The 25832-nt window shown below is 48.1% G+C and overlaps 1 protein-coding gene across 3 annotated transcripts in view; it reads right to left on the bottom strand.

The window, feature by feature from the left end:
• Nucleotides 1–25832, bottom strand: part of nin (ninein (GSK3B interacting protein)) — a 99865-nt gene that overhangs the window by 54378 nt on the left and 19655 nt on the right. For 2 of the 3 annotated variants that reach the window (XM_029730903.1, XM_029730905.1), the window contains 3 exons: nt 18370–18579; nt 6319–6424; nt 1876–2042 (listed from right to left, as the gene is read on the bottom strand). In XM_029730903.1, the coding sequence (XP_029586763.1) occupies nt 1876–2042; nt 6319–6424; nt 18370–18558 (462 nt within the window). In that variant the 5' untranslated portion in view covers nt 18559–18579. The remainder of the gene's footprint in view (nt 1–1875; nt 2043–6318; nt 6425–18369; nt 18580–25832) is intronic. The other variant, XM_029730904.1, reaches the window with a different exon arrangement.

Genomic DNA, 25832 nt, shown 5'->3' with positions numbered 1-25832 from the left:
AGACGAGGACAGAGAGAGAGACGAGGACACAGAGAGAGACGAGGACACAGAGAGAGACGAGGACAGAGAGAGAGACGAGGACACAGAGAGAGACGAGGACACAGAGAGAGACGAGGACAGAGAGAGAGACGAGGACAGAGAGAGAGACGAGGACAGAGAAAGAGACGTGTACACAGAGAGAGAGACGAGGACAGAGAGAGAGAGACGAGGACACAGAGAGAGACGAGGACACAGAGAGAGACGAGGACAGAGAGAGAGAGACGAGGACACAGAGAGAGACGAGGACACAGAGAGAGACGAGGACAGAGAGAGAGACGAGGACACAGAGAGACGAGGACAGAGAGAGAGACGAGGACAGAGAGAGAGAGACGAGGACAGATAGAGAGACGAGGACACAGAGAGAGACGAGGACAGAGAGAGAGACGAGGACACAGAGAGACGAGGACAGAGAGAGAGACGAGGACAGAGAGAGAGAGACGAGGACAGAGAGAGAGAGACGAGGACAGAGAGAGAGACGAGGACAGAGAGAGAGAGACGAGGACAGAGAGAGAGACGAGGACACAGAGAGAGACGAGGACACAGAGAAAGACGAGGACAGAGAGAGAGACGAGGACACAGATAGACGAGGACACAGAGAGAGACGAGGACAGAGAGAGAGACGAGGACACAGAGAGACGAGGACAGAGAGAGAGACGAGGACAGAGAGAGAGAGACGAGGACAGAGAGAGAGAGACGAGGACAGAGAGAGAGACGAGGACAGAGAGAGAGAGACGAGGACAGAGAGAGAGACGAGGACACAGAGAGAGACGAGGACACAGAGAAAGACGAGGACAGAGAGAGAGACGAGGACACAGATAGACGAGGACAGAGAGAGAGACGAGGATAGAGAGAGAGATGAGGACAGAGAGAGAGAGAGATGAGGACAGAGAGAGAGAGACGAGGACACAGAGAGAGACGAGGACAGAGAGAGACGAGGACAGAGAGAGACGAGGACACAGAGAGAGACGAGGACACAGAGAGAGACGAGGACACAGAGAGAGACGAGGACACAGAGAGAGACGAGGACAGAGAGAGACGAGGACACAGAGAGAGACGAGGACAGAGAGAGACGAGGACAGAGAGAGACAAGGACCGAGATAGATAAGGACAGAGAAAGACAAGGACAGCAGGTAGCCCTGAGGTCTAGGCCCGTCTCCACAAAGCAGCCTTGTGGTACAGACAGTTCCTGGTACAGCTCCTGAGGTTGTCTGACGTATCTATAATCCACAGTCAAAGTGCTTGACACGTAGAAAGCAGAGAGGAGATCATGGAACATGCAGAACAATATTGCATCGACTGGATTTAGTTAATAGGTTCCATGTCTTTATCATTGTGTGTTGGCAGTAAAAGGACAACCGAAGTCCAATAACGATGGTTCTGGTAGAACGTGGTGACACCGTGTGTGGAGAGTAACAGCAAGAGTTGAAACTGAGGTGATGAATATTAGTACCTCCCTCCCTCCCTCCCTCCCTCCCTCCCATCCCTCCCTCCCTCCCTCCCATCCCTCCCTCCCTCCCTCCCTCCCTCCCATCCCTCCCTCCCTCCCTCCCTCCCATCCCTCCCTCCCATCCCTCCCTCCCTCCCTCCCTCCCTCCCTCCCTCCCTCCCTCCCATCCCTCCCTCCCTCCCATCCCTCCCTCCCTCCCTCCCTCCCATCCCTCCCTCCCTCCCTCCCATCCCTCCCTCCCATCCCTCCCATCCCTCCCTCCCTCCCTCCCATCCCTCCCTCCCTCCCTCCCTCCCTCCCTCCCTCCCATCCCTCCCTCCCTCCCTCCCTCCCATCCCTCCCTCCCATCCCTCCCTCCCTCCCTCCCTCCACAGTAGGTAGGTGTTTACCTCACGTTTCCTGGGCCCAGTAGAGTCTTCATGACCTTCTGGGTGCTGTCCTGTAGCGTTTGAGCTGATCACCTCTGAGAAGTCTGTGATGGTGTCTATGAACTCTGGTGTAGAGTGTCGGCCGTAGCGTTTACTACCCCGCACAAACTTAGCTTGGACTGTTGAGTCTGTGGAGAAGGAGAAGGTGATGAGAATGGTCCATAAAAATGTCATTAAATCACGTCTAAACCTAGCTATTTTCTCCTGCCACTACTTATCCAAAGGTTTATCATTTAATAACCTACATTTTGTCCTGTCAAGAGGAACAAAACAAAACCTTTATCGGACACCGGGCTTTCAATGTTTTCACTTCCAATCAGACACAGACTGACTCAGAACACATTAGCTCAACTGACAGGGATTTGAAGTCATATTTAGGGTAGAGTGATTACCTGGTCCTAAAAGTTAACACTGATTGACCGCTCTCTAACTCTACAGCACCGATTTAGTAATCCTTCTTAAATAAGTCTTACCTGCCTCCTCTCTCTCTCTACCCTCTCTTTTGGCAAGGTAACGCCAAGATAAGTGCAACGTTACTCCAAAGCCCAAGTTCATTCACAGCCAGTCTCTTCCCCCTTGGAGACCCTCCTCCCCTCTCTTCCCCCCTGGAGTCACCCTCCTCCCTCCTCTTCCTCCCTGGAGTCACCCTCCTCCCCTCTCTTCCTCCCTGGAGTCACCCTCCTCCCCTCTCTTCCCCCAGGAGTCACCCTCCTCCCCTCTCTTCCCCCCTGGAGTCACCCTCCTCCCCTCTCTTCCTCCCTGGAGTCGCCCTCCTCCCCTCTCTTCCCCCTTGGAGTCACCCTCCTCCCCTCTCTTCCCCCTTGGAGTCACCCTCCTCCCCTCTCTTCCTCCCTGGAGTCACCCTCCTCTTCCTCCCAGGAGTCACCCTCCTCCCCTCTCTTCCCCCCTGGAGTCACCCATCTCCCCTCTCTTCCCCCCTGGAGTCGCCCTCCTCCCCTCTCTTCCTCCCTGGAGTCACCCTCCTCCCCTCTCTTCCCCCCAGGAGTCGCCCTCCTCCCCTCTCTTCCTCCCTGGAGTCACCCTCCTCCCCTCTCTTCCGCCCAGGAGTCACCCTCCTCCCCTCTCTTCCCCCCTGGAGTCACCCTCCTCCCCTCTCTTCCTCCCTGGAGTCACCCTCCTCCCCTCTCTTTCTCCCTGGAGTCACCCTCCTCCCCTCTCTTCCCCCCTGGAGTCGCCCTCCTCCCCTCTCTTCCTCCCTGGAGTCACCCTCCTCCCCTCTCTTCCGCCCAGGAGTCACCCTCCTCCCCTCTCTTCCCCCCTGGAGTCACCCTCCTCCCCTCTCTTCCTCCCTGGAGTCACCCTCCTCCCCTCTCTTTCTCCCTGGAGTCACCCTCCTCCCCTCTCTTCCTCCCTGGAGTCACCCTCCTCCCCTCTCTTCCTCCCTGGAGTCGCCCTCCTCCCCTCTCTTCCCCCTTGGAGTCACCCTCCTCCCCTCTCTTCTCCCTTGGAGTCACCCTCCTCCCCTCTCTTCCTCCCTGGATTCACCCTCCTCTTCCTCCCAGGAGTCACCCTCCTCCCCTCTCTTCCCCCCTGGAGTCACCCATCTCCCCTCTCTTCCCCCCTGGAGTCGCCCTCCTCCCCTCTCTTCCTCCCTGGAGTCACCCTCCTCCTCTCTCTTCCTCCCTGGAGTCACCCTCCTCCCCTCTCTTCCCCCCTGGAGTCACCCTCCTCCCCTCTCTTCCCCCCAGGAGTCACCCTCCTCCCCTCTCTTCCTCCCTGGAGTCACCCTCCTCCTCTCTCTTCCTCCCTGGAGTCACCCTCCTCCCCTCTCTTCCCCCCTGGAGTCACCCTCCTCCCCTCTCTTCCCCCCTGGAGTCACCCTCCTCCCCTCTCTTCCCCCCTGGAGTCACCCTCCTCCCCTCTCTTCCCCCCAGGAGTCACCCTCCTCCCCTCTCTTCCTCCCTGGAGTCACCCTCCTCCCCTCTCTTCCTCCCTGGAGTCACCCTCCTCCCCTCTCTTCCTCTCTGGAGTCACCCTCCTCCCCTCTCTTCCCCCTTGGAGTCACCCTCCTCCCCTCTCTTCCGCCCAGGAGTCACCCTCCTCCCCTCTCTTCCCCCCTGGAGTCACCCTCCTCCCCTCTCTTCCTCCCTGGAGTCACCCTCCTCCCCTCTCTTTCTCCCTGGAGTCACCCTCCTCCCCTCTCTTCCCCCCTGGAGTCGCCCTCCTCCCCTCTCTTCCTCCCTGGAGTCACCCTCCTCCCCTCTCTTCCCCCCAGGAGTCGCCCTCCTCCCCTCTCTTCCTCCCTGGAGTCACCCTCCTCTTCCTCCTCGGAGCCTCCCTCCTCCACTCTCCTCCCCCCCATGGAGTCCCTCTCCTCCCCCCTCCTCCCTCCCTGTCACACTGCCTGGCCTCGCCCTCCCCCCTCTCCTCTCTGTCACACTGCCTGGCAGGGCTGTAGTTGAATTTCTCTGCCCTCACTGACACTCAGGTGGCTTAATACATCTGATCCGGTGAGAGCCAGACTGTAAACACAGAACAGCCAGCACCGTTTGAACACAGGAGTACAGCTTGTGTTACATCACAACCCAAACAGGGCACTTAAGGACTCTACATTTTATACAGTGCTTTTTCAAGAGAGACAGAACAGACGCCCAAACTGTATGGTCATAGGAATCTAAATACACGTCAAAGATAATACATTGATTCCATGTTCCGTACCATATTCCATGTTCCGTACCATATTCCATGTTCCGTACCATATTCCATGTTCCGTACCATATTCCATGTTCCGTACCATATTCCATGTTCCGTACCATATTCCATGTTCCGTACCATATTCCATGTTCTGTACCATATTCCATGTTCCGTACCATATTCCATGTTCCGTACCATATTCCATGTTCCGTACCATATTCCATGTTCCGTACCATATGTGCAACAATGACAGTTCGAACACTCATACAATTTGAGTTTGCTATTCACAAGAAGCATTGCCTAATGTGAACCATGCCTCGAAGAAAAGAGATCTCAGAAGACCTAAGATTAAGAATTGTTGACTTGCAAAAAGCTGGAAAGGGTTACAAAAGTATCTCTAAAAGTCTTGATCAGTCCACGTTATGACAAATTGTCTATAAATGGAGAAAGTTCAGCACTGTTGCTGCTCTCCCTAGGAGTGGCCGTCCTGCAAGATGACTGCAAGAGCACAGTGCAGAATGCTCAATGAGGTTAAGAAGAATCCTAGTGTCAGCTAAAGACTTACAGAAATCTCTGGAACATGCTAACACCTCTGTTGACAAGTCTACGATACGTAAAACACTAAACAAGAATGGTGTTCATGAGAGGACACCACGGAAGAAGCCACTGATGTCCAGAAAAAACATTGCTGCACGTCTGAAGTTTGCAAAAGTTTGCACCTGGATGTTCCACAGCACTACTGGCAAAATATTCTGTGGACAGATGAAACTACAGTTGAGTTGTTTGGAAGGAAGGAACACACAACACTATGTGTGGAGAAAAAAAAGGCACAGCACACCAACATCAAAACCTCATCCCAACTGTAAAGTATGGTGGAGGGAGCATCCTGGTTTGGGGCTGCTTTGCTGCCTCAGGGCCTGGACAGCTTGCCATCATCGACAGAAAAATGAATTCCCAAGTTTATCAAGACATTTTGCAGGAGAATGTAAGGCTACCTGTCCGCCGATTGAAGCTCAACAGAAGTTAGGTGATGCAACAGGACAACAACCCATTAAACAGATGTAACAACAGAATGGCTTCAACAGAAGAAAATACACCTTCTGGAGTGGCCCAGTCAGAGTCCTGACCTCAACCCGATTTAAAATGCTGTGGCATGACCTCAAGAGAGCGGTTCACACCAGACATCCTAAGAATATTGCTGAACTGAAACAGTTTTGTAAAGATGAATGGTCCAAACTTCCTCCTGACCGTTGCGTAGGTCTGATCGGCAACTACAGAAAACGTTTGGTTGAGGTTATTGCTGCCAAAGGAGGGTCAACCAGTTATTAAATCCAAGGGTTCACATATTTTTTCCACCCTGCACTGTGAATGTTTACACGGTGTGATCAATAAAGACATGGAAAATGATAATTGTTTGTGTGTTATTAATTTAAGAAGACTGTGTTTGTCTTGTTGTGACTTTGATGAAAATCAGATAACATTTTATGACCGATTTATGCAGAAATCCAGGTAATTCTAAAGGGTTCACATAACTTTTTTCTTCCCACTGTACATCCAATAATAAGCATTGAGCTCTGTTGACAGAGCGGTGCAGGTTTCTACTAAAAGCTAAGGCATTATCAAGAGAGAGAGAGAGGTCACATGCTTGGGAGACAGAGGACGTGAGATCAAGGAACAATGAGGGTTTGTGAGTCAAGGAAGCTATACTGTTGAACAGTGACATCTTTCACAATTCCACTCCTTCCTTACCTGTTGATAGAGAAGCAGGTGTTGTCTCCTGACTGGGTTCAGGTGTTGCTGCTATGCTCGTTGATAACACCAGAATCAGGGCATTCTTGAACTGGTCAAAACCAACCTGCAGCACAAAATACAACATTTTGCAATGAGACACAACAGTCTTTCTGAATGTTCTCCCACAATAACATGCAAGGTGTTCAACAAGTAGGAAAGACAAAACATTACTCAGATAATAAAATATTGGTCATGAAATTCCTAACATTGAATTGCATTGAATCCTGTGAATGCAGGATGGAGGGGGGGGGGGGGGGGTGTCCCTGGATGACATGTCTAGGGAGGAGGAGGGGGGGGGAGTGTCCCTGGATGACATGTCTAGGGAGATGGAGGAGGGGGGTGTCCCTGGATGACCCTTTCCCAACAGTTATGCAGATTATCTTTGTGTTGTGTTGCCAGACTGCTGGCTAAGGTGGGGGTTGCCTTTCTTGCTTTATTGTTGAAGGGTAGCCTGGTCCTTTATTGTTGAGGGGTGGCCTGGTCCTTTATTGTTGAGGGGTAGCCTGGTCCTTTATTGTTGAGGGGTAGCCTGGTCCTTTATTGTTGAGGGGTAGCCTGGTCCTTTATTGTTGAGGGGTAGCCTGGTCCTTTATTGTTGAGGGGTAGCCTGGTCCTTTATTGTTGAGGGGTAGCCTGGTCCTTTATTGTTGAGGGGTAGCCTGGTCCTTTATTGTTGAGGGGTAGCCTGGTCCTTTATTGTTGAGGGGTAGCCTGGTCCTTTATTGTTGAGGGGTAGCCTGGTCCTTTATTGTTGAGGGGTAGCCTGGTCCTTTATTGTTGAGGGGTAGCCTGGTCCTTTATTGTTGAGGGGTAGCCTGGTCCTTTATTGTTGAAGGGTAGCCTGGTCCTTTATTGTTGAGAGGTAGCCTGGTCCTTTATTGTTGAGGGGTAGCCTGGTCCTTTATTGTTGAAGGGTAGCCTGGTCCTTTATTGTTGAAGGGTAGCCTGGTCCTTTATTGTTGAAGGGTAGCCTGGTTCTTTATTGTTGAGGGGTAGCCTGGTCCTTTATTGTTGAAGGGTAGCCTGGTCCTTTATTGTTGAAGGGTAGCCTGGTTCTTTATTGTTGAAGGGTAGCCTGGTCCTTTATTGTTGAAGGGTAGCCTGGTCCTTTATTGTTGAAGGGTAGCCTGGTCCTTTATTGTTGAGGGGTAGCCTGGTCCTTTATTGTTGTGGGGTAGCTCGTCGAACATCTCATTCCAAAATCATCGGCATTAATATGGATTTGGTCCCCTCTTTTGCTGCTACAACAGCCTCCACTTGTCTGGGAAGGCTTTCAACTAGATGTTGGAACAGCCCCAGACCATTATTCCTCCTCCACCAAACTTTACAGTTGGCACTATGCATTGGGGCAGGTAGCGTTCTCCTGGCATCTGCCAAACCCAGATTCATCTGCTGTGACTGCCAGATGGTGAAGCGTGATTCATCACTCCAGAGAACGCGTTTCACCTGCTCCAGAGTCCAATGGCAGCAAGCTTTACACCACTCCAGCCGACGCTTGGCATTGCGCATGGTGATCTTAGGCTTGTGTGCGGCTGCTCGGCCATGGAAACCCATTTCATGGAGCTCCTGATGAACAGTTATTGTGCTGACGTTGCTTCCAGAGGCAGTTTGGAACTCGGTAGTGAGTGTTGCAACAGAGGACAGACGATTTTTACGCGCTACACGCTTCAGCATTCGGCGATCCCATTCTGTGAGTTTGTGTGGCCTACCACTTCGCGGCTGAGCCGTTGTTGCTCCTAGACATTTCCACTTCACAATAACAGCATTTACAGTTGACCGGGGAAGCTCTAGCAGGGCAGAAATTTGATAAACTGACTTGATGGAAAGGTGGCATCCTATGACTGTACCACGCTGAAAGTCACTGAGCTCTTCAGTATGGGCCATTCTACTGGCAATGTTTGTCTATGGAGATTGCATGGCTATGTGCTCGATTGTATCCATCTGTCAGCAACAGGTGTGGCTGAAATAGACGCATCCACTAATTTGAAGGCGTGTCCACATACTTTTGTATATATACACTGCTCAAAAAAATAAAGGGAACACTTAAACAACACAATGTAACTCCAAGTCAATCACACTTCTGTGAAATCAAACTGTCCACTTAGGAAGCAACACTGATTGACAATAAATTTCACATGCTGTTGTGCAAATGGAATAGACAACAGGTGGAAATTATAGGCAATTAGCAAGACACCCCCAATAAAGGAGTGGTTCTGCAGGTGGGGACCACAGACCACTTCTCAGTTCCTATGCTTCCTGGCTGATGTTTTGGTCACTTTTGAATGCTGGCGGTGCTTTCACTCTAGTGGTAGCATGAGACGGAGTCTACAACCCACACAAGTGGCTCAGGTAGTGCAGCTCATCCAGGATGGCACATCAATGCGAGCTGTGGCAAGAAGGTTTGCTGTGTCTGTCAGCGTAGTGTCCAGAGCATGGAGGCGCTACCAGGAGACATGCCAGTACATCAGGAGACGTGGAGGAGGCCGTAGGAGGGCAACAACCCGGCAGCAGGACCGCTACCTCCGCCTTTGTGCAAGGAGGAGCAGGAGAAGCACTGCCAGAGCCCTGCAAAATGACCTCCAGCAGGCCACAAATGTGCATGTGTCTGCTCAAACGGTCAGAAACAGACTCCATGAGGGTGGTATGAGGGCCCGACGTCCACAGGTGGGGGTTGTGCTTACAGCCCAACACCGTGCAGGACGTTTGGCATTTGCCAGAGAACACCAAGATTGGCAAATTTGCCACTGGCGCCCTGTGCTCTTCACAGATGAAAGCAGGTTCACACTGAGCACGTGACAGACGTGACGTGACAGAGTCTGGAGACGCCGTGGAGAACGTTCTGCTGCCTGCAACATCCTCCAGCATGACCGGTTTGGCGGTGGGTCAGTCATGGTGTGGGGTGGCATTTCTTTGGGGGGCCGCACAGCCCACCATGTGCTCACCAGAGGTAGCCTGACTGCCATTAGGTACCGAGATGAGATCCTCAGACCCCTTGTGAGACCACATGCTGGTGCGGTTGGCCCTGGGTTCCTCCTAATGCAAGACAATGCTAGACCTCATGTGGCTGGAGTGTGTCAGCAGTTCCTGCAAGAGGAAGGCATTGATGCTATGGACTGGCCCGCCCATTCCCCAGACCTGAATCCAATTGAGCACATCTGGGACATCATGTCTCGCTCCATCCACCAACGCCACGTTGCACCACAGACTGTCCAGGAGTTGGCAGATGCTTTAGTCCAGGTCTGGGAGGAGATCCCTCAGGAGACCATCCGCCACCTCATCAGGAGCATGCCCAGGCGTTGTAGGGAGGTCATACAGGCACGTGGAGGCCACACACACTACTGAGCCTCATTTTGATTTGTTTTAAGGACATTACATCAAAGTTGGATCAGCCTGTAGTGTGGTTTTCCACTTTAATTTTGAGTGTGACTCCAAATCCAGACCTCCATGGGTTGATAAATTGGATTTCCATTGATTCTTTTTGTGTGATTTTGTTGTCAGCACATTCAACTATGTAAAGAAAAAAGTATTTAATAAGATTATTTCTTTCATTCAGATCTAGGATGTGTTGTTTAAGTGTTCCCTTTATTTTTTTGAGCAGTATATATAGTGTATGACAACATTTTTGTTTCGTTTAGGTCTTCGCAAAGGTTTTTTCGGCCGAAGTCTACGCCCCTTCGTCGGTGATTGGTCAACAGTAGGGATTCTTCATTGAAGTGTTTGTTGTCATTCAACGAGAGACTGACGAATCATTGTCATGCATATTTTTCCACTTGAGAAATACTGCACCAAACATCTTACTTAGACGTAAAATCGTGTGACTAAGATCTTCTCGGCTAAAACTTAAAAATTAATGACAGATTTCTTGAGTTATCTAAGATTAATTCAGAAGATTTTGAGGTAATTTATACTGGCTACGGCGTCTCAAGATGGACAAACAGTACTATTTCCGTTTTTTTTCTCATTTTTTAAGCGGAGTTCTTTTAAGGGAGTTTGCGAGTGAACTCGTTCGGTTCGCCTAGCCGAGTTAGTCTATTAGCACGAGTCGGCTTGGTATGGTTGGTTCCTGTCTCTCCCTCCCTCCTTGCTCCCCATCAGGGTGGCCAGGTTTAGCTAAATTTTTATCATATTCGCCACTCAAAACCCGCCAACAAGGTCTGAAAACTAGACCAAAACAAATAACCCGCAGCAAGAGAGGACTAGGCATATTTATCCAGTAGGTGTCTCTATAATGACAATCTAAATACAACTGGCAACATTGCTTCACCTTGTTTTCTGCATTTTACTCTTTGTTATTGGTTCATCACGTCAAATGATTTAATCTGAACTATATAATTCATTTGATAGTTAATGGTTAAGACATGTTTTTTTTTCTCCAGAAAAAATTATTGTGAAATGGTGTTAATACAAGTCACATTGATGTTAAAATAATCATATTTTCAACTGGAGTATAAACATCAAAAAGGCCCAACAGCCTTTTGGCTTATTTTATTTCCTAAAAATTATTTTTACATTTATGTCCCAGTCACCCATCCTTCTGGAGATGGACATGAAAGAGAGAGAGAGAGGATATCAATCATGAGTTTTATTCTTGTAACATCCTGACCATAGTAAGATGTGATTTTCTATGGTATAGTAGGTCAGGGCGTGACGGGGTGTTTTGTGTTTTTCTATGTTTTCTATTTCTATGTTTAAGTTCTAGTTTCTCTATATCTATGTTTTTTTGGGGGGGTTGATCTCCAATTGGAAGCACACATCACCCACCCTTGCAATCTGAGCAGAGGCAGTCAGCATTCACAATGCAGGTCATATTAGCAAACCATGTTGCATCTGTAGATCTCCCCTCTTTCAAAATTTCAAACAGATATTTTAATATAGGTCACATGTTCCCTCTAATTGCATTTTGGAACATTAGTGCATAGCTTACTGCTATGTTCACATTTCTGCACTTATAATGTGAAGAAATAATAGTTTATCAACATTTTAAGTGAAACGTTCTGATTTGTTGCTTCAGCCTAATTTTTTTTTAAAGTCTTTTTTTTTGATGTACGGTAGTTGCATGACTTTTGGATCCACCGTCCCAGAACTGTCCCAGAGTCTGTTAGAACTGTCCCAGAGTCTGTTAGAACTGTTCTAGTGTCTGTTAGAACTGTCCCAGAGTCTGTTAGAACTGTCCCAGAGTCTGTTAGAACTGTCCCAGAGTCTGTTAGAACTGTTCCAGAGTCTGTTAAAACTGTCCCAGAGTCTGTGTGAACTGTCCCAGAGTCTGTGTGAACTGTTCTAGAGTCTGTTAGAACTGTTCCAGAGTCTGTTAGAACTGTTCTAGTCTGTGTGAACTGTCCCAGAGTCTGTGTGAACTGTTCTAGAGTCTGTTAGAACTGTTCCAGAGTCTGTTAGAACTGTTCTAGAGTCTGTGTGAACTGTCCCAGAGTCTGTTAGAACTGTCCCAGAGTCTGTTAGAACTGTTCCAGAGTCTGTTAGAACTGTCCCAGAGTCTGTTAGAACTGTCCCAGAGTCTGTTAGAACTGTTCTAGAGTCTGTTAGAACTGTTCCAGAGTCTGTTAGAACTGTCCCAGAGTCTGTTAGAACTGTTCCAGAGTCTGTTAGAACTGTCCCAGAGTCTGTTAGAACTGTTCCAGAGTCTGTTAGAACAGTCCCAGAGTCTGTTAGAACTGTCCCAGAGTCTGTTAGAACTGTTCTAGAGTCTGTTAGAACTGTTCCAGAGTCTGTTAGAACTGTTCTAGAGTCTGTTAGAACTGTTCCAGAGTCTGTTAGAACAGTCCCAGAGTCTGTTAGAACTGTCTCAGAGTCTGTTAGAACTGTTCCAGAGTCTGTGTGAACTGTCCCAGAGTCTGTTTGAACTGTCCCAGAGTCTGTTAGAACTGTCCCAGAGTCTGTTAGAACTGTTCTAGAGTCTGTTAGAACTGTCCCAGAGTCTGTTAGAACTGTTCTAGTGTCTGTTAGAACTGTCCCAGAGTCTGTGTGAACTGTCCCAGAGTCTGTTAGAACTGTTCTAGAGTCTGTTAGAACTGTCCCAGAGTCTGTTAGAACTGTTCTAGAGTCTGTTAGAACTGTCCCGGAGTCTGTGTGAACTGTTCCAGAGTCTGTTAGAACTGTTCTAGAGTCTGTTAGAACTGTTCCAGAGTCTGTTAGAACTGTTCTAGAGTCTGTTAGAACTGTTCCAGAGTCTGTTAGAATAGTCCCAGAGTATGTTAGAACTGTTCTAGAGTCTGTTAGAACTGTTCTAGAGTATGAGATCTGTCCCAGAGTCTGTTAGAACTGTCCCAGAGTCTGTGTGAACTGTTCTAGAGTCTGTTAGAACTGTTCTAGAGTCTGTTAGAACTGTTCCAGAGTCTGTTAGAACTGTTCCAGAGTCTGTTAGAACAGTCCCAGAGTCTGTTAGAACTGTTCTAGAGTCTGTTAGAACTTTCCCAGAGTCTGTGTGAACTGTCCCAGAGTCTGTGTGAACTGTCCCAGAGTCTGTTAGAACTGTTCTAGAGTCTGTTAGAACTGTCCCAGAGTCTGTTAGAACTGTTCTAGAGTCTGTTAGAACTGTCCCAGAGTCTGTGTGAACTGTCCCAGAGTCTGTTAGAACTGTCCCAGAGTCTGTTAGAACTGTTCTAGAGTCTGTTAGAACTCTCCCAAAGTCTGTGTGAACTGTTCCAGAGTCTGTTAGAACTGTTCTAGAGTCTGTTAGAACTGTCCCACAGTCTGTGTGAACTGTCCCAGAGTCTGTTAGAACTGTTCCAGAGTCTGTTAGAACTGTTCTAGAGTCTGTTAGAACTGTTCCAGAGTCTGTTAGAACTGTTCCAGAGTCTGTTAGAACAGTCCCAGAGTCTGTTAGAACTGTTCTAGAGTCTGTGTGAACTGTCCCAGAGTCTGTGTGAACTGTCCCAGAGTCTGTGTGAACTGTTCTAGAGTCTGTTAGAACTGTCCCAAAGTCTGTGTGAACTGTTCCAGAGTCTGTTAGAACTGTTCTAGAGTCTGTTAGAACTGTCCCACAGTCTGTGTGAACTGTCCCAGAGTCTGTGTGAACTGTCCCAGAGTCTGTTAGAACTGTTCTAGAGTCTATTAGAACTGTCCCACAGTCTGTGTGAACTGTTCTAGAGTCTGTTAGAACTGTTCTAGAGTCTGTTAGAACTGTTCCAGAGTCTGTTAGAACTGTCCCAGAGTCTGTTAGAACTGTCCCAGAGTCTGTTAGAACTGTTCTAGAGTCTGTTAGAACTGTTCCAGAGTCTGTTAGAACTGTCCCAGAGTCTGTTAGAACTGTCCCAGAGTCTGTTAGAACTGTTCTAGAGTCTGTTAGAACTGTCCCACAGTCTGTTAGAACTGTCCTAGTGTCTGTTAGAACTGTCCCAGAGTCTGTTAGAACTGTTCTAGAGTCTGTTAGAACTGTTCTAGAGTCTGTTAGAACTGTCCCACAGTCTGTTAGAACTGTCCCAGAGTCTGTTAGAACTGTCCCACAGTCTGTTAGAACTGTTCTAGAGACTGTTAGAACTGTCCCAGAGTCTGTTAGAACTGTCCCAGACATATTTTGTTTATCGTCCCTGGGATGTACGGGACGCCCTTAAAGCCTACCCAGAGAGAAAGCACATGGTTTGATCCTCTCTCCCGCCCTCTAAAATGGTTGGATGATTATTTCTCAGTTGTTCTCCTTTGCTGTGTTGGTTCTAATAATGATTGGTACACCAATGACTGTGGTCCACACGCACACGCTGCCCTCCCCCCTCCCTATCACTCACTCAGTCACTCAGCAACAGCCTGCCTCACGCCCTGATAGTCAGCAGCAGCAGGTCACAATAAACCTACCAGGCACCCAGGTGCAATTTAGAAATAGCCCAAAAATCTGCAACCAGCGACCAATAGATTTTCACCCGCGACATAGTTTTCAAGTAGCCCAATTCTGTGGGAAACATGCTCCCCGTTTCAGTAAACACACTGCAAGGCCCTCCGCTTGCTACAGCATCTGTCCCTCGTGCTTTATCAGCTCTGATTAATAAAGTAGCTTACAAATGGACTTTTCTGCTGCTTCCCTCACTCGGATCGGAACTGGTCTATACGGAACTGGTCTATTTGTCCTCGCGTCCGATTGGAATGGGTCTCTATATTTAAAAATGTATTTATGAACATCAGATCCGAGTGTGAAAACCCCAGATCTATTTCGAAATGGGTCCAAGACCTCTACTTGAGAGGCCAACATAGCAATCCCTGTCACAACAGACAATGCCAGGAACACTGTGAATGCTGTCACAACAGACAATGCCAGGAACACTGTGAATGCTGTCACAACAGACAATGCCAGGAACACTGTGAATGCTGTCACAACAGACAATGCCAGGAACACTGTGAATGCTGTCACAACAGACAATGCCAGGAACACTGTGAATGCTGTCACAACAGACAATACCAGGAACACTGTGAATGCTGTCACAACAGACAATGCCAGGAACACTGTGAATGCTGTCACAACAGACAATACCAGGAACACTGTGAATGCTGTCACAACAGACAATACCAGGAACACTGTGAATGCTGTCACAACAGACAATACCAGGAACACTGTGAATGCTGTCACAACAGACAATACCAGGAAAAATGTGAATGCTGTCACAACAAACAATGCCAGGGAAAATGTGAATGCTGTCACAGAAGCTGAACTTGGGACACAAATAGTGTGCTTTTTAGTTTTGCGTCTTTTACCAAATAAATCCAAAATTAACTCCAGTAACTGTTGGCATTTCATTTCCTCGCTGTACCGTAACCGAACCGTGACCTCAAAACCACAATACGTACCTGGGTTTAGTGAACCGTCACACCTCTAGTTATGAGTAATGTGGGCTTATTTTGGGGGAATCCATCCACCCAACCATACAAAGTAACTCATGGGCTAACCTGCCAGATTTTGGCGGTGGGCAGCTATGAGTGAATTTTACTATTAATAAAATTGAAGCGATATTTTATTTTGACCAGGCATGGGGGATACACGATAACAAAAGATTTAACCAATGTCATTCCTATTTCAGGCCGAACAAAGCAAGAGGGGCATTTTCCTCTTCAAACACCCTCTCGAACAGACACACTTCACTTGCGAATGTTGATTAGCCTGGTTGTTATGACAACAGACACCTGGGATGAGAAGGCCAATGAAAGGGTCTAATTTCTCTCTAAAACAAGACGGCTAACAAAGCACCAGGAGACTGGCCCTGGTTCCCTGCCTGACTGGCTCCCTGGCTGACTGGTTCCCTAACTGACTGGCTCCCTGGCTGACTGGCTCCCTGGTTGACTGGCTCCCTGGCTGACTGGCTCCCTGGCTGACTGGCTCCCTGGCTGACTGGCTCCCTGGTTGACTGGCTCCCTGGTTGACTGGCTCCCTGCCTGACTGGCTCCCTGCCTGACTGGCTCCCTGGCTGACTGGTTCCCTAACTGACTGGCACCTTGGCTGACTGGCTCCCTGGCTGACTGGCTCCCTGGCTGACTGGCTCCCTGGCTGACTGGCTCCCTGGTTGACTGGCTCCCTGGCTGACTGGCTCCCTGGCTCCCTGGCTGACTGGATCCCTGGCTGACTGGCTCCCTGGCTGACTGGCTCCCTGGCTGGCCACAAAAACCTGAGGCACACACCCTATAGAGAGTCAGACCAGAGCAGCTATCTGAGGATAGGAGTAGAGCCAAGAGGTGAACCTGTATCCAACTAAACATAGAGCCTGTATCCCACTAAACATAGAGCCTGTATCCCACTAAACATAGAGCCTGTATCCCACTAAACATAGAGCCTGTATCCCACTAAACATAGAGCCTGTATCCCACTAAACATAGAGCCTGTATCCCACTAAACATAGAGCCTGTATCCCACTAAACATAGAGCCTGTATCCCACTAAACATAGAGCCTGTATCCCACTAAACATAGAGCCTGTATCCCACTAAACATAGAGCCTGTATCCCACTAAACATAGAGCCTCTATCCCACTAAACATAGAGCCTGTATCGCACTAAACATAGAGCCTCTATCCCACTAAACATAGAGCCTGTATCCCACTAAACATAGAGCCTGTATCCCACTAAACATAGAGCCTGTATCCCACTAAACATAGAGCCTGTATCCCACTAAACATAGAGCCTGTATCCCACTAAACATAGAGCCTCTATCCCACTAAACATAGAGCCTGTATCGCACTAAACATAGAGCCTGTATCCCACTAAACATAGAGCCTGTATCCCCCTAAACATAGAGCCTGTATCACACTAAACATAGAGCCTGTATCCCCCTAAACACAGAGGCTGTATCCCACTAAACATGGAGCCTGTATCCCACTAAACATAGAGCCTGCATCACACTAAACATAGAGCCTGTATCCCCCTAAACACAGAGCCTGTATCCCACTAAACATAGAGCCTGTATCCTACTAAACATAGAGCCTGTATCACACTAAACATAGAGCCTGTATCCCTCTAAACATAGAGCCTGTATCACACTAAACCCCCATCCAGATGGGATGGCATATTGCTGCAGAATGTTGTGGTAGCCATGCTGGTTAAGTGTGCCTTGAATTCTAAATAAATCAGAGACAGTGTCACCAGCAAAGCACCCCCACACCATGACACCTCCTCCTCCTCCATGCTTCACGGTGGGAACCACAAATGCGGAGATCATCCGTTCACATACTCGGCGTTTCACAAGGACATGGCGGTTGGAACCAAAAATCTCAAATTCGGACTCATCAGTACAAAGGACAGATATCCACCGGCCCAGGCAAGTCTCTTCTTCTTATTGGTGTCTTTTAGTAGTGATTTATTTGCAGTATTTCCACCATGAAGGCCATGAGAGCCAGTTTCATCATAGCGCTTGGTGGTTTTTGCGACTGCACTTGAAAAATCTTTCTAAATTCTTGAAATGTTCCGTATTGACTGACCTTCATGTCTTAAAGTAATGATGGACTGTCATTTCTTTTTTCTTATTTGAGCTGTTCTTGCCATAATATGGACTCTGTCTTTTACCAAATAGGGTTATCTTCTGTATACCACCCCTACCTTGTCACAACACAACTGATTGGCTCAAACGCATTAAGGAAAGAAATTCCACAAATGAACTTTTAAGAAGGCACACCTGTTAATTGAAATGCATTCCAGGTGACAACCTCATGAAGCTGGTTGAGAGAATGCCAAGAGTGTGCAAAGCTGTCATCAAGGTAAAGGGTGACTACTTTGAAGAATCTCAAATATAAAATATATTTTGATTTGTTTAACAATTTTTTGGTTACTATTCCATATGTGCTATTTCATAGTTTTGATGTCTTCACTATTATTATTCTACAATGTAGAAAATAGTAAAAATAAAGAAAAACCCTGGAATGAGTAGGTTGGTGCAAACTTTTGACTGTTACTGTTTATGTCATGTCTCAAAATCGATATCCATCTCACCTATACCTATATCGTTTTATGTCCTGCGAATTCGAGAAGAAAGATGAGGCGTTTTCCCACAGAATCCAGCCTAGCTGATGCAATTTTCCAGATTTTTGTCCACTTTCTTTCCTCTGGCCTCCATTGATTTAGTCACCCTGATTCTGGCCCTCCTACGAGGGTAGAAAGTGTTGAACGGATTATGATAAAGACATGAGGTTTGGACCATTGGTTTTTCTTAAGAGGATTATCTACACAATTAACATTCTATTTTACCCATTGGTCAAAAAAGATGTGTTTTTGATTGGACGCCTTAAACACAATCACCACCTCACTCTCCAACCTAGGTTCATTCAACCACAGCTAAAAGATGAAGACAGAGTAGCCTATATCCTGAGCTAACAACACCAGTTAGTTAACATTAGTTAACATTAACACTAACTTAACGCTGACCATATCCTTAGTTGTAGCAATGTTGTATTCATTAGTGCAAAACGTAGCAAAAATGTTTTACAAAAAAAAAAAGTGTTTCTTATTAGACAAGTTCTGGTAGTCCCTCCCTGGTTCAGTCCGTTCTCTTCCAACCTTAATTAACAGGCCCAGGTGTAGGGGCTTACCCTGCCAGTGAGTCTGTCCTGGTTCTGCAGCAGGGCATGGAGCAGTGCGGGGGTGGAATCCTCCAGGTGCAGGGCCTGGCACAAGTCAGATAGCTCCTCGGGGCACAGCGACCCGGCGCCACTGGTGTCGAAACTCTCAAATACCTCCTTCAGACGCTCCTCGTACTGATCCTGCTGGCCGTCATCCATCCCATAGGACAGCACCCTGCCCTGGAGACAGAGTTAGCACAGTTATAGGACAGCACCCTGCCCTGGAGACAGAGTTAGCACAGTTATAGGACAGCACCCTGCCCTGGAGACAGAGTTAGCACAGTTATAGGACAGCACCCTGCCCTGGAGACAGAGTTAGCACAGTTATAGGACAGCACCCTGCCCTGGAGACAGTTAGCACAGTTATAGGACAGCACCCTGCCCTGGAGACAGTTAGCACAGTTATAGGACAGCACCCTGCCCTGGAGACAGAGTTAGCACAGTTATAGGACAGCACCCTGCCCTGGAGACAGAGTTAGCACAGTTATAGGACAGCACCCTGCCCTGGAGACAGAGTTAGCACAGTTATAGGACAGCACCCTGCCCTGGAGACAGAGTTAGCACAGTTATAGGACAGCACCCTGCCCTGGAGACAGAGTTAGCACAGTTATAGGACAGTACCCTGCCCTGAACACACACAGAGAGTGAGATAAAGATCTCTCTCTCTCCTACCCCTCTCCCTCCCTCTATAGATATATATATATATATATAAACTCAGCAAAAAAAGAAACAGCCCTTTTTCAGGACGGTGTCTTTCAGATAATTAGTAAAAATCCAGATAACTTCACAGATCTTCATTGTAAAGGGTTTAAACACTGTTTCCCATGCTTGTTCAATGAACCATAAACAATTAATGAACATGCACCTGTGGAACGGTCATTAAGACACTAACAGCTTACAGATGGTAGGCAATTAAGGTCACAGTTATGAAAACTTAGGACACTAAAGAGACTTTTCTACTGACTCTGAAAAACATCAAAAGAAAAATTCCCAGGGTCCCTGCTCATCTGCGTGAACGTGCCTTAGGCATGCTGCAAGGAGGTGTGAGGACTGCAGATGTGGCCAGGGCAATAAATTGCAATGTCCGTACTGTGAGACGCCTAAGACAGTGCTACAGGGAGACAGGACGGACAGCTGATTGTCCTCACAGTGTCAGACCACGTGTAACCCTCCACCTGGAGGTGGAGGGTCCGTCATGGTGTGTCACAGCATCATCGGACTGAGCTTGTTGTCATTGCAGGCAATCTCAACGCTGTGCGTTACAGGGAAGACATCCTCCTCCCTCATGTGGTACCCTTCCTGCAGGCTCATCCTAACATGACCCTCCAGCATGACAATGCCACCAGCCATACTGCTCGTTCTGTGCGTGATTTCCTGCAAGACAGGAATGTCAGTGTTCTGCCATGGCCAGTGAAGAGCCCGGATCTCAATCCCATTGAGCACGTCTGGGACCTGTTGGATCGGAGGGTGATGGCTAGGGCCAATTCCCCCAGAAATGTCTGGGAACTTGCAGGTGCCTTGGTGGAAGAGTGGGGTAACATCTCACAGCAAGAACTGGCAAATCTGGTGCAGTCCATGAGGAGGAGATGCACTGCAGTACTTAATGCAGCTGGTGGCCACACCAGTTACTGACTGTTACTTTTGATTTTGACCCCCCCTTTCTGTCAGTCACATGTCTGTGGAACTTGTTCAGTTTATGTCTCAGTTGTTGAATCTTGTTATGTTCATACAAATAATTACACATGTTAAGTTTGCTGAAAATAAACGCAGTTGACAGTGAGAGGACATTTCTTTTTTGCTGAGTTTATACATACATACATACATACATACATACATACATACATACATACATACATACATACATACATACATATATATAGAGAGAGAGAAAGAGAGAGAACCCCATAATAATAACATACTCCATAGCACAGCACCCTGGACACACACACACACACACACACACACACACACACACACACACACACACACACACACACACACACACACACACACACACACACACACACACACACACACAGAGAGAGAGTACCAGTCAAAAGTTTGGACACACCTACTCATTCAAGGGTTTTTCTTTATTTTTACTATTTTGAATAATAGTGAAAACATCAAAACTATGAAATAACACATATGGAATCAAGGCAAAGGGTGGCTACTTTGAAGAATCTCAAATATAAATATATTTTGATTTGTTTAACATTTTTTCGGGTTACTACATGATTCTACATGTGTTATTTCATAGTTTTGATGTCTTCACTATTATTCTACGATGTAGAAAATAGTAAAAATAAAGAAAAACATCCTTGAATGAGTAGGTGTGTCCAAACGTTTGACTGGTACTGTATATTCACCCTAAAAACCCTAGCCAAGCGAATAACGAGTTCACATTCCAATACCAGTTTACCCTTACAGCGAGACACTTACGATGAGGGTGGAAACAGCCCCCATCAGCCTCCACCCAGCACTGGGAGTTTGATCAACTGTCGCTACACCCCAGAGTCATTACGTGGTCGAGTGGCAAGGCTTTACCTAATCCAATCAGCCTTACTGGATGATGAGACAACCAGGCGTGCCACCTCTAATGACACCCTAATCCCTATTTAGCTCACTATCTTAACAGGGCTCTGGTCAAAAAAGTAGTGCACAATCTATTGGGGAATAGGGTGCCATTTGGGATACACACGATATATGGATACAGCCCAGGTGGATACAGCCCATAGCAGGGGTCTGGCTTGGCTGTGGCACGACGACTTCCAGCTGGCTTGGTCGTAAGAATGAAGCATTACCTTTGACACATGATGGGATGCAGTTTGATGTAGAGGAACTAACTTTACAGAATAAATTTGATGTGTATCTGCATAGTACTAAAAGTTGATATGGAAGATACATCTCACAACAGATTAAATCATTGCTATTGAGCTCAGAGGTGGAAGCAAGAATATTGTGTAAATCTACAAAAAAGAAATACAAGCTTGAAGAGGAATGGGGGTAATAACTATACCATACTAACTAATCAACCAGTGATTTAGTCAGTGCATATAGACGGGTTAGCTGACAACATCATGAAAACAATGTGACCGTTTCAATGGAGCAGAAGGCTGTGCAGAAGGCTGTGTGTTGTTGTGATTCTGGATGGCCAGATACAATGTAGACCATCCAAGCATTACCCCATTAATGAGCTCCAAGTTACTTAGGCCTTGTGATTCTGGCCAGACAGCTACCAACAATAACAAGAAGCTGCCATGTGGGGAATCTAAGGCAGCTCGTTTCAGCTAGTTTCAATTTGTTCTTGATACCATGTCTTGATACCATGTCTTGATACCATGTCTTGATACCATGTCTTGTTACCATGTCTTGATACCATGTCTTGATACCATGTCTTGATACCATGTCTTGATACCATGTCTTGTTACCATGTCTTGTTACCATGTCTTGATACCATGTCTTGATACCATGTCTTGATACCATGTCTTGATACCATGTCTTGATACCATGTCTTGATACCATGTCTTGATACCATGTCTTGTTTGGACTGATGTCATGTCTATGCTAATATTGCAAAAAAATTCACTAGCTAGCTAACCAACAACTGAGTGATCAATGTGCACATTTATTGTTAAACATTTATTAAATAAACATTGTTTGACGAAATATAGGTTACATGTGGTCAACAATCTCAGTCTGTTTTTCCCTATAGTTGCGAACGCTTCGGTTTTGTTGCTGAACAACCAACCCGTCTATAGCAGAGGAGAGGAGAGGGGGACCGGGGGACGAGAGGAGAGGGGGACGAGAGGAGAGGAGAGGGGGACCGGGGGACGAGAGGAGAGGGGGACGAGAGGAGAGGAGAGGGGGACTGGGGGACGAGAGGAGAGGGGGACGAGAGGAGAGGAGAGGGGGACGGGGCAATGAGAGGAGAGGGGGACGAGAGGAGAGGAGAGGGGGACGAGAGGAGAGGGGGACGAGAGGAGAGGAGAGGGGGACCGGGGGACGAGAGGAGAGGGGGACGAGAGGAGAGGGGGATGGGGGGGATGAGAGGAGAGGGGGACGGGGGGACGAGAGGAGAGGGGGACGGGGGAGAGGGGGACGGGGGGAGAGGGGGACGGGGGGAGAGGGGGACCGGGGGACGAGAGGAGAGGGGGACGGGGGGACGAGAGGAGAGGGGGACGGGGGGACGAGAGGAGAGGGGACGAGAGGAGAGGGGGACGGGGGGACGAGAGGAGAGGGGGACGGGGGGATGAGAGGAGAGGGGGACGGGGGGACGAGAGGAGAGGGGGACGGGGGGGACGAGAGGAGAGGGGGACGGGGGGAGAACGGTAGAGCACCCAGTAGAGCTTGAACGCAGCCAGTGGCCTTGTTAATTGAGTTTACAACCAAGATTATGCATATACTGACAAGATGCATGTCTCCCTAACAATGGGAGTCTTTGTCCACAAAGCGGCACGGCGGGCAGTCTAGTTCCGGCCTGTCCTTTCTTTGATTTGGTGAATACATCTCATTAATGTAATCCTTTTTTTGAATATTCGATGAGGGTTGTTGATGTCAACCCGCCTGTGTTCACTGGAGAGAGATGCTATGCTACTAGCCTCATGCCATGAATATGGATAGCCATCTAGAGATATAGTGTTTTTTTGTCTGTATTGCCGGAATGTCATGCGTCCTACTTATATCAGTACACTCGTAACAACTTAAGCATTACAAAACGTCTATTCGTTCAAATAAACCTCACGTAGCAAATAAACCATACATTTTTTTGTTGTTGACCAAATTCGACACCCTTTCATTGACCTCCGTATAAAAACTCATTGCTTGGCGTGTGAAATAACGACAAATCTCCACCGGCTGGAGGGAGACATATTTTCTGCTGAGTTGGGTCTCTTCCTCTTCCTCTCTGATCACAACAAAGACTTCTGCTAGCAACACGCTGGCCCCGACCACTTGAGGATCTGTCTTTTTCCAGATCTCTATTTCTTGTGTTTGAGGTGTGCAAAATCCACGTGTCATTTAAATCTCACTGGACTGATTGATTTCATTTTACTCCTGCGACTCTTTCATACTCGGGTATTTTTTTTTTCTCTTCTTCCTGTTAACGTTACGACTGCGGGAAATATTTGTAATGACCTGTCAAACACACCCCTGAATGGAATACGTTGGCTTCCTGTTGAATCTATAAGAACGCTAGATCTTTGTCTGGGATTTAATGCACCCTCTCGAAACACATACATCACAAGAAAGAGAAGAAAGATCACTTTGTTTCAAGGCTCCCGAGTGGCGCAGCGGTTTAAGGCACTGCATCTCAGTGCTAAAGGTGTAACTTCAGACCCTGGTTCAATCCCGGGCTGTATCACAACCGGCTGTGATCTGGAGTCCCATAGAGCGGCACACAATTGGCTGTCATTGTAAATAAGAATTTGTTCTTAACTGGCTTGCCTAGTTATATAAAGGTTAAATAAAATATTTTAATGGGAGTTCATTTTTGGTAGAATAGATTTTTTTTAATAATTGAGGACAGTCGAAATATTTACAAATTACATGCGCTGAAATTAAAGCAAATTGTAAAAATGAACACTCGGATTCTAGTTATTTTATGGTTGATGTTTAGATACGTGTAATCTAGAGCCAAGCACGTAGATTTTTAATCCGAGGGCATTTTGCTATTGACACACTTGTTGAATTATGCAACAGAACGTGACAAGAACAGTAATTAATGAGGCAGTCTAGACAACGCAGGTGAGAGCAGGTAGGGTGGACAGAGCAGGTGAGTACAGGTAGGGTAGACAGAGCAGGTGAGTGCAGGTAGGGTAGACAGAGCAGGTGAGTGCAGGTAGGGTAGACAGAGCAGGTGAGTGCAGGTAGGGTGGACAGAGCAGGTGAGTGCAGGTAGGGTAGACAGAGCAGGTGAGTGCAGGTAGGGTAGACAGAGCAGGTGAGTACAGGTAGGGTAGACAGAGCAGGTGAGTGCAGGTAGGGTAAACAGAGCAGGTGAGTGCAGGTAGGGTAGACAGAGCAGGTGAGTGCAGGTAGGGTAGACAGAGCAGGTGAGTGCAGGTAGGGTAGACGGAGCAGGTGAGTACAGGTAGGGTCACAGAGCAGGTGAGTGGAGGTAAGGTAGACAGAGCAGGTGAGTGCAGGTAGGGTCACAGAGCAGGTGAGTACAGGTAGGGTAGACAGAGCAGGTGAGTGCAGGTAGGGTAGACAGAGCAGGTGAGTGGAGGTAGGGTAGACAGAGCAGGTGAGTGCAGGTAGGGTCACAGAGCAGGTGAGTACAGGTAGGGTAGACAGAGCAGGTGAGTGCAGGTAGGGTCACAGAGCAGGTGAGTGGAGGTAGGGTAGACAGAGCAGGTGAGTGCAGGTAGGGTCACAGAGCAGGTGAGTGCAGGTAGGGTCACAGAGCAGGTGAGTGCAGGTAGGGTCACAGAGCAGGTGAGTGCAGGTAGGGTCACAGAGCAGGTGAGTGCAGGTAGGGTCACAGAGCAGGTGAGTGCAGGTAGGGTCACAGAGCAGGTGAGTGCAGGTAGGGTCACAGAGCAGGTGAGTGCAGGTAGGGTCACAGAGCAGGTGAGTGCAGGTAGGGTCACAGAGCAGGTGAGTGCAGGTAGGGTAGACAGAGCAGGTGAGTGCAGGTAGGGTAGACAGAGCAGGTGAGTGGAGGTAGGGTAAACAGAGCAGGTGAGTGGAGGTAGGGTAGACAGAGCAGGTGAGTGGAGGTAGGGTAAACAGAGCAGGTGAGTGGAGGTAGGGTAAACAGAGCAGGTGAGTGCAGGTAGGGTAACAGAGCAGGTGAGTGCAGGTAGGGTAACAGAGCAGGTGAGTGGAGGTAGGGTAAACAGAGCAGGTGAGCACAGGTAGGGTAACAGAGCAGGTGAGTGGAGGTAGGGTAGACAGAGCAGGTGAGTGCAGGTAGGGTAGACAGAGCAGGTGAGTGCAGGTAGGGTAAACAGAGCAGGTGAGTGCAGGTAGGGTAACAGAGCAGGTGAGTGGAGGTAGGGTAAACAGAGCAGGTGAGTGCAGGTAGGGTAACAGAGCAGGTGAGTGCAGGTAGGGTCACAGAGCATGTGAGTGCAGGTAGAGTCACAAAGCAGGTGAGTGCAGGTAGGGTCACAGAGCAGGTGAGTGCAGGTAGGGTCACAGAGCAGGTGAGTGCAGGTAGGGTCACAGAGCAGGTGAGTGCAGGTAGGGTCACAGAGCAGGTGAGTGCAGGTAGGGTCACAGAGCAGGTGAGTGCAGGTAGGGTCACAGAGCAGGTGAGTGCAGGTAGGGTCACAGAGCAGGTGAGTGCAGGTAGGGTCACAGAGCAGGTGAGTGGAGGTAGGGTCACAGAGCAGGTGAGTGCAGGTAGGGTCACAGAGCAGGTGAGTGCAGGTAGGGTCACAGAGCAGGTGAGTGCAGGTAGGGTCACAGAGCAGGTGAGTGCAGGT

The sequence above is a fragment of the Salmo trutta genome, chromosome 33 (genome assembly GCF_901001165.1).
Source record: "Salmo trutta chromosome 33, fSalTru1.1, whole genome shotgun sequence".
Lineage (NCBI taxonomy): Eukaryota > Metazoa > Chordata > Actinopteri > Salmoniformes > Salmonidae > Salmo > Salmo trutta.
This window is presented reverse-complemented; position numbering and strand designations above follow the sequence as displayed.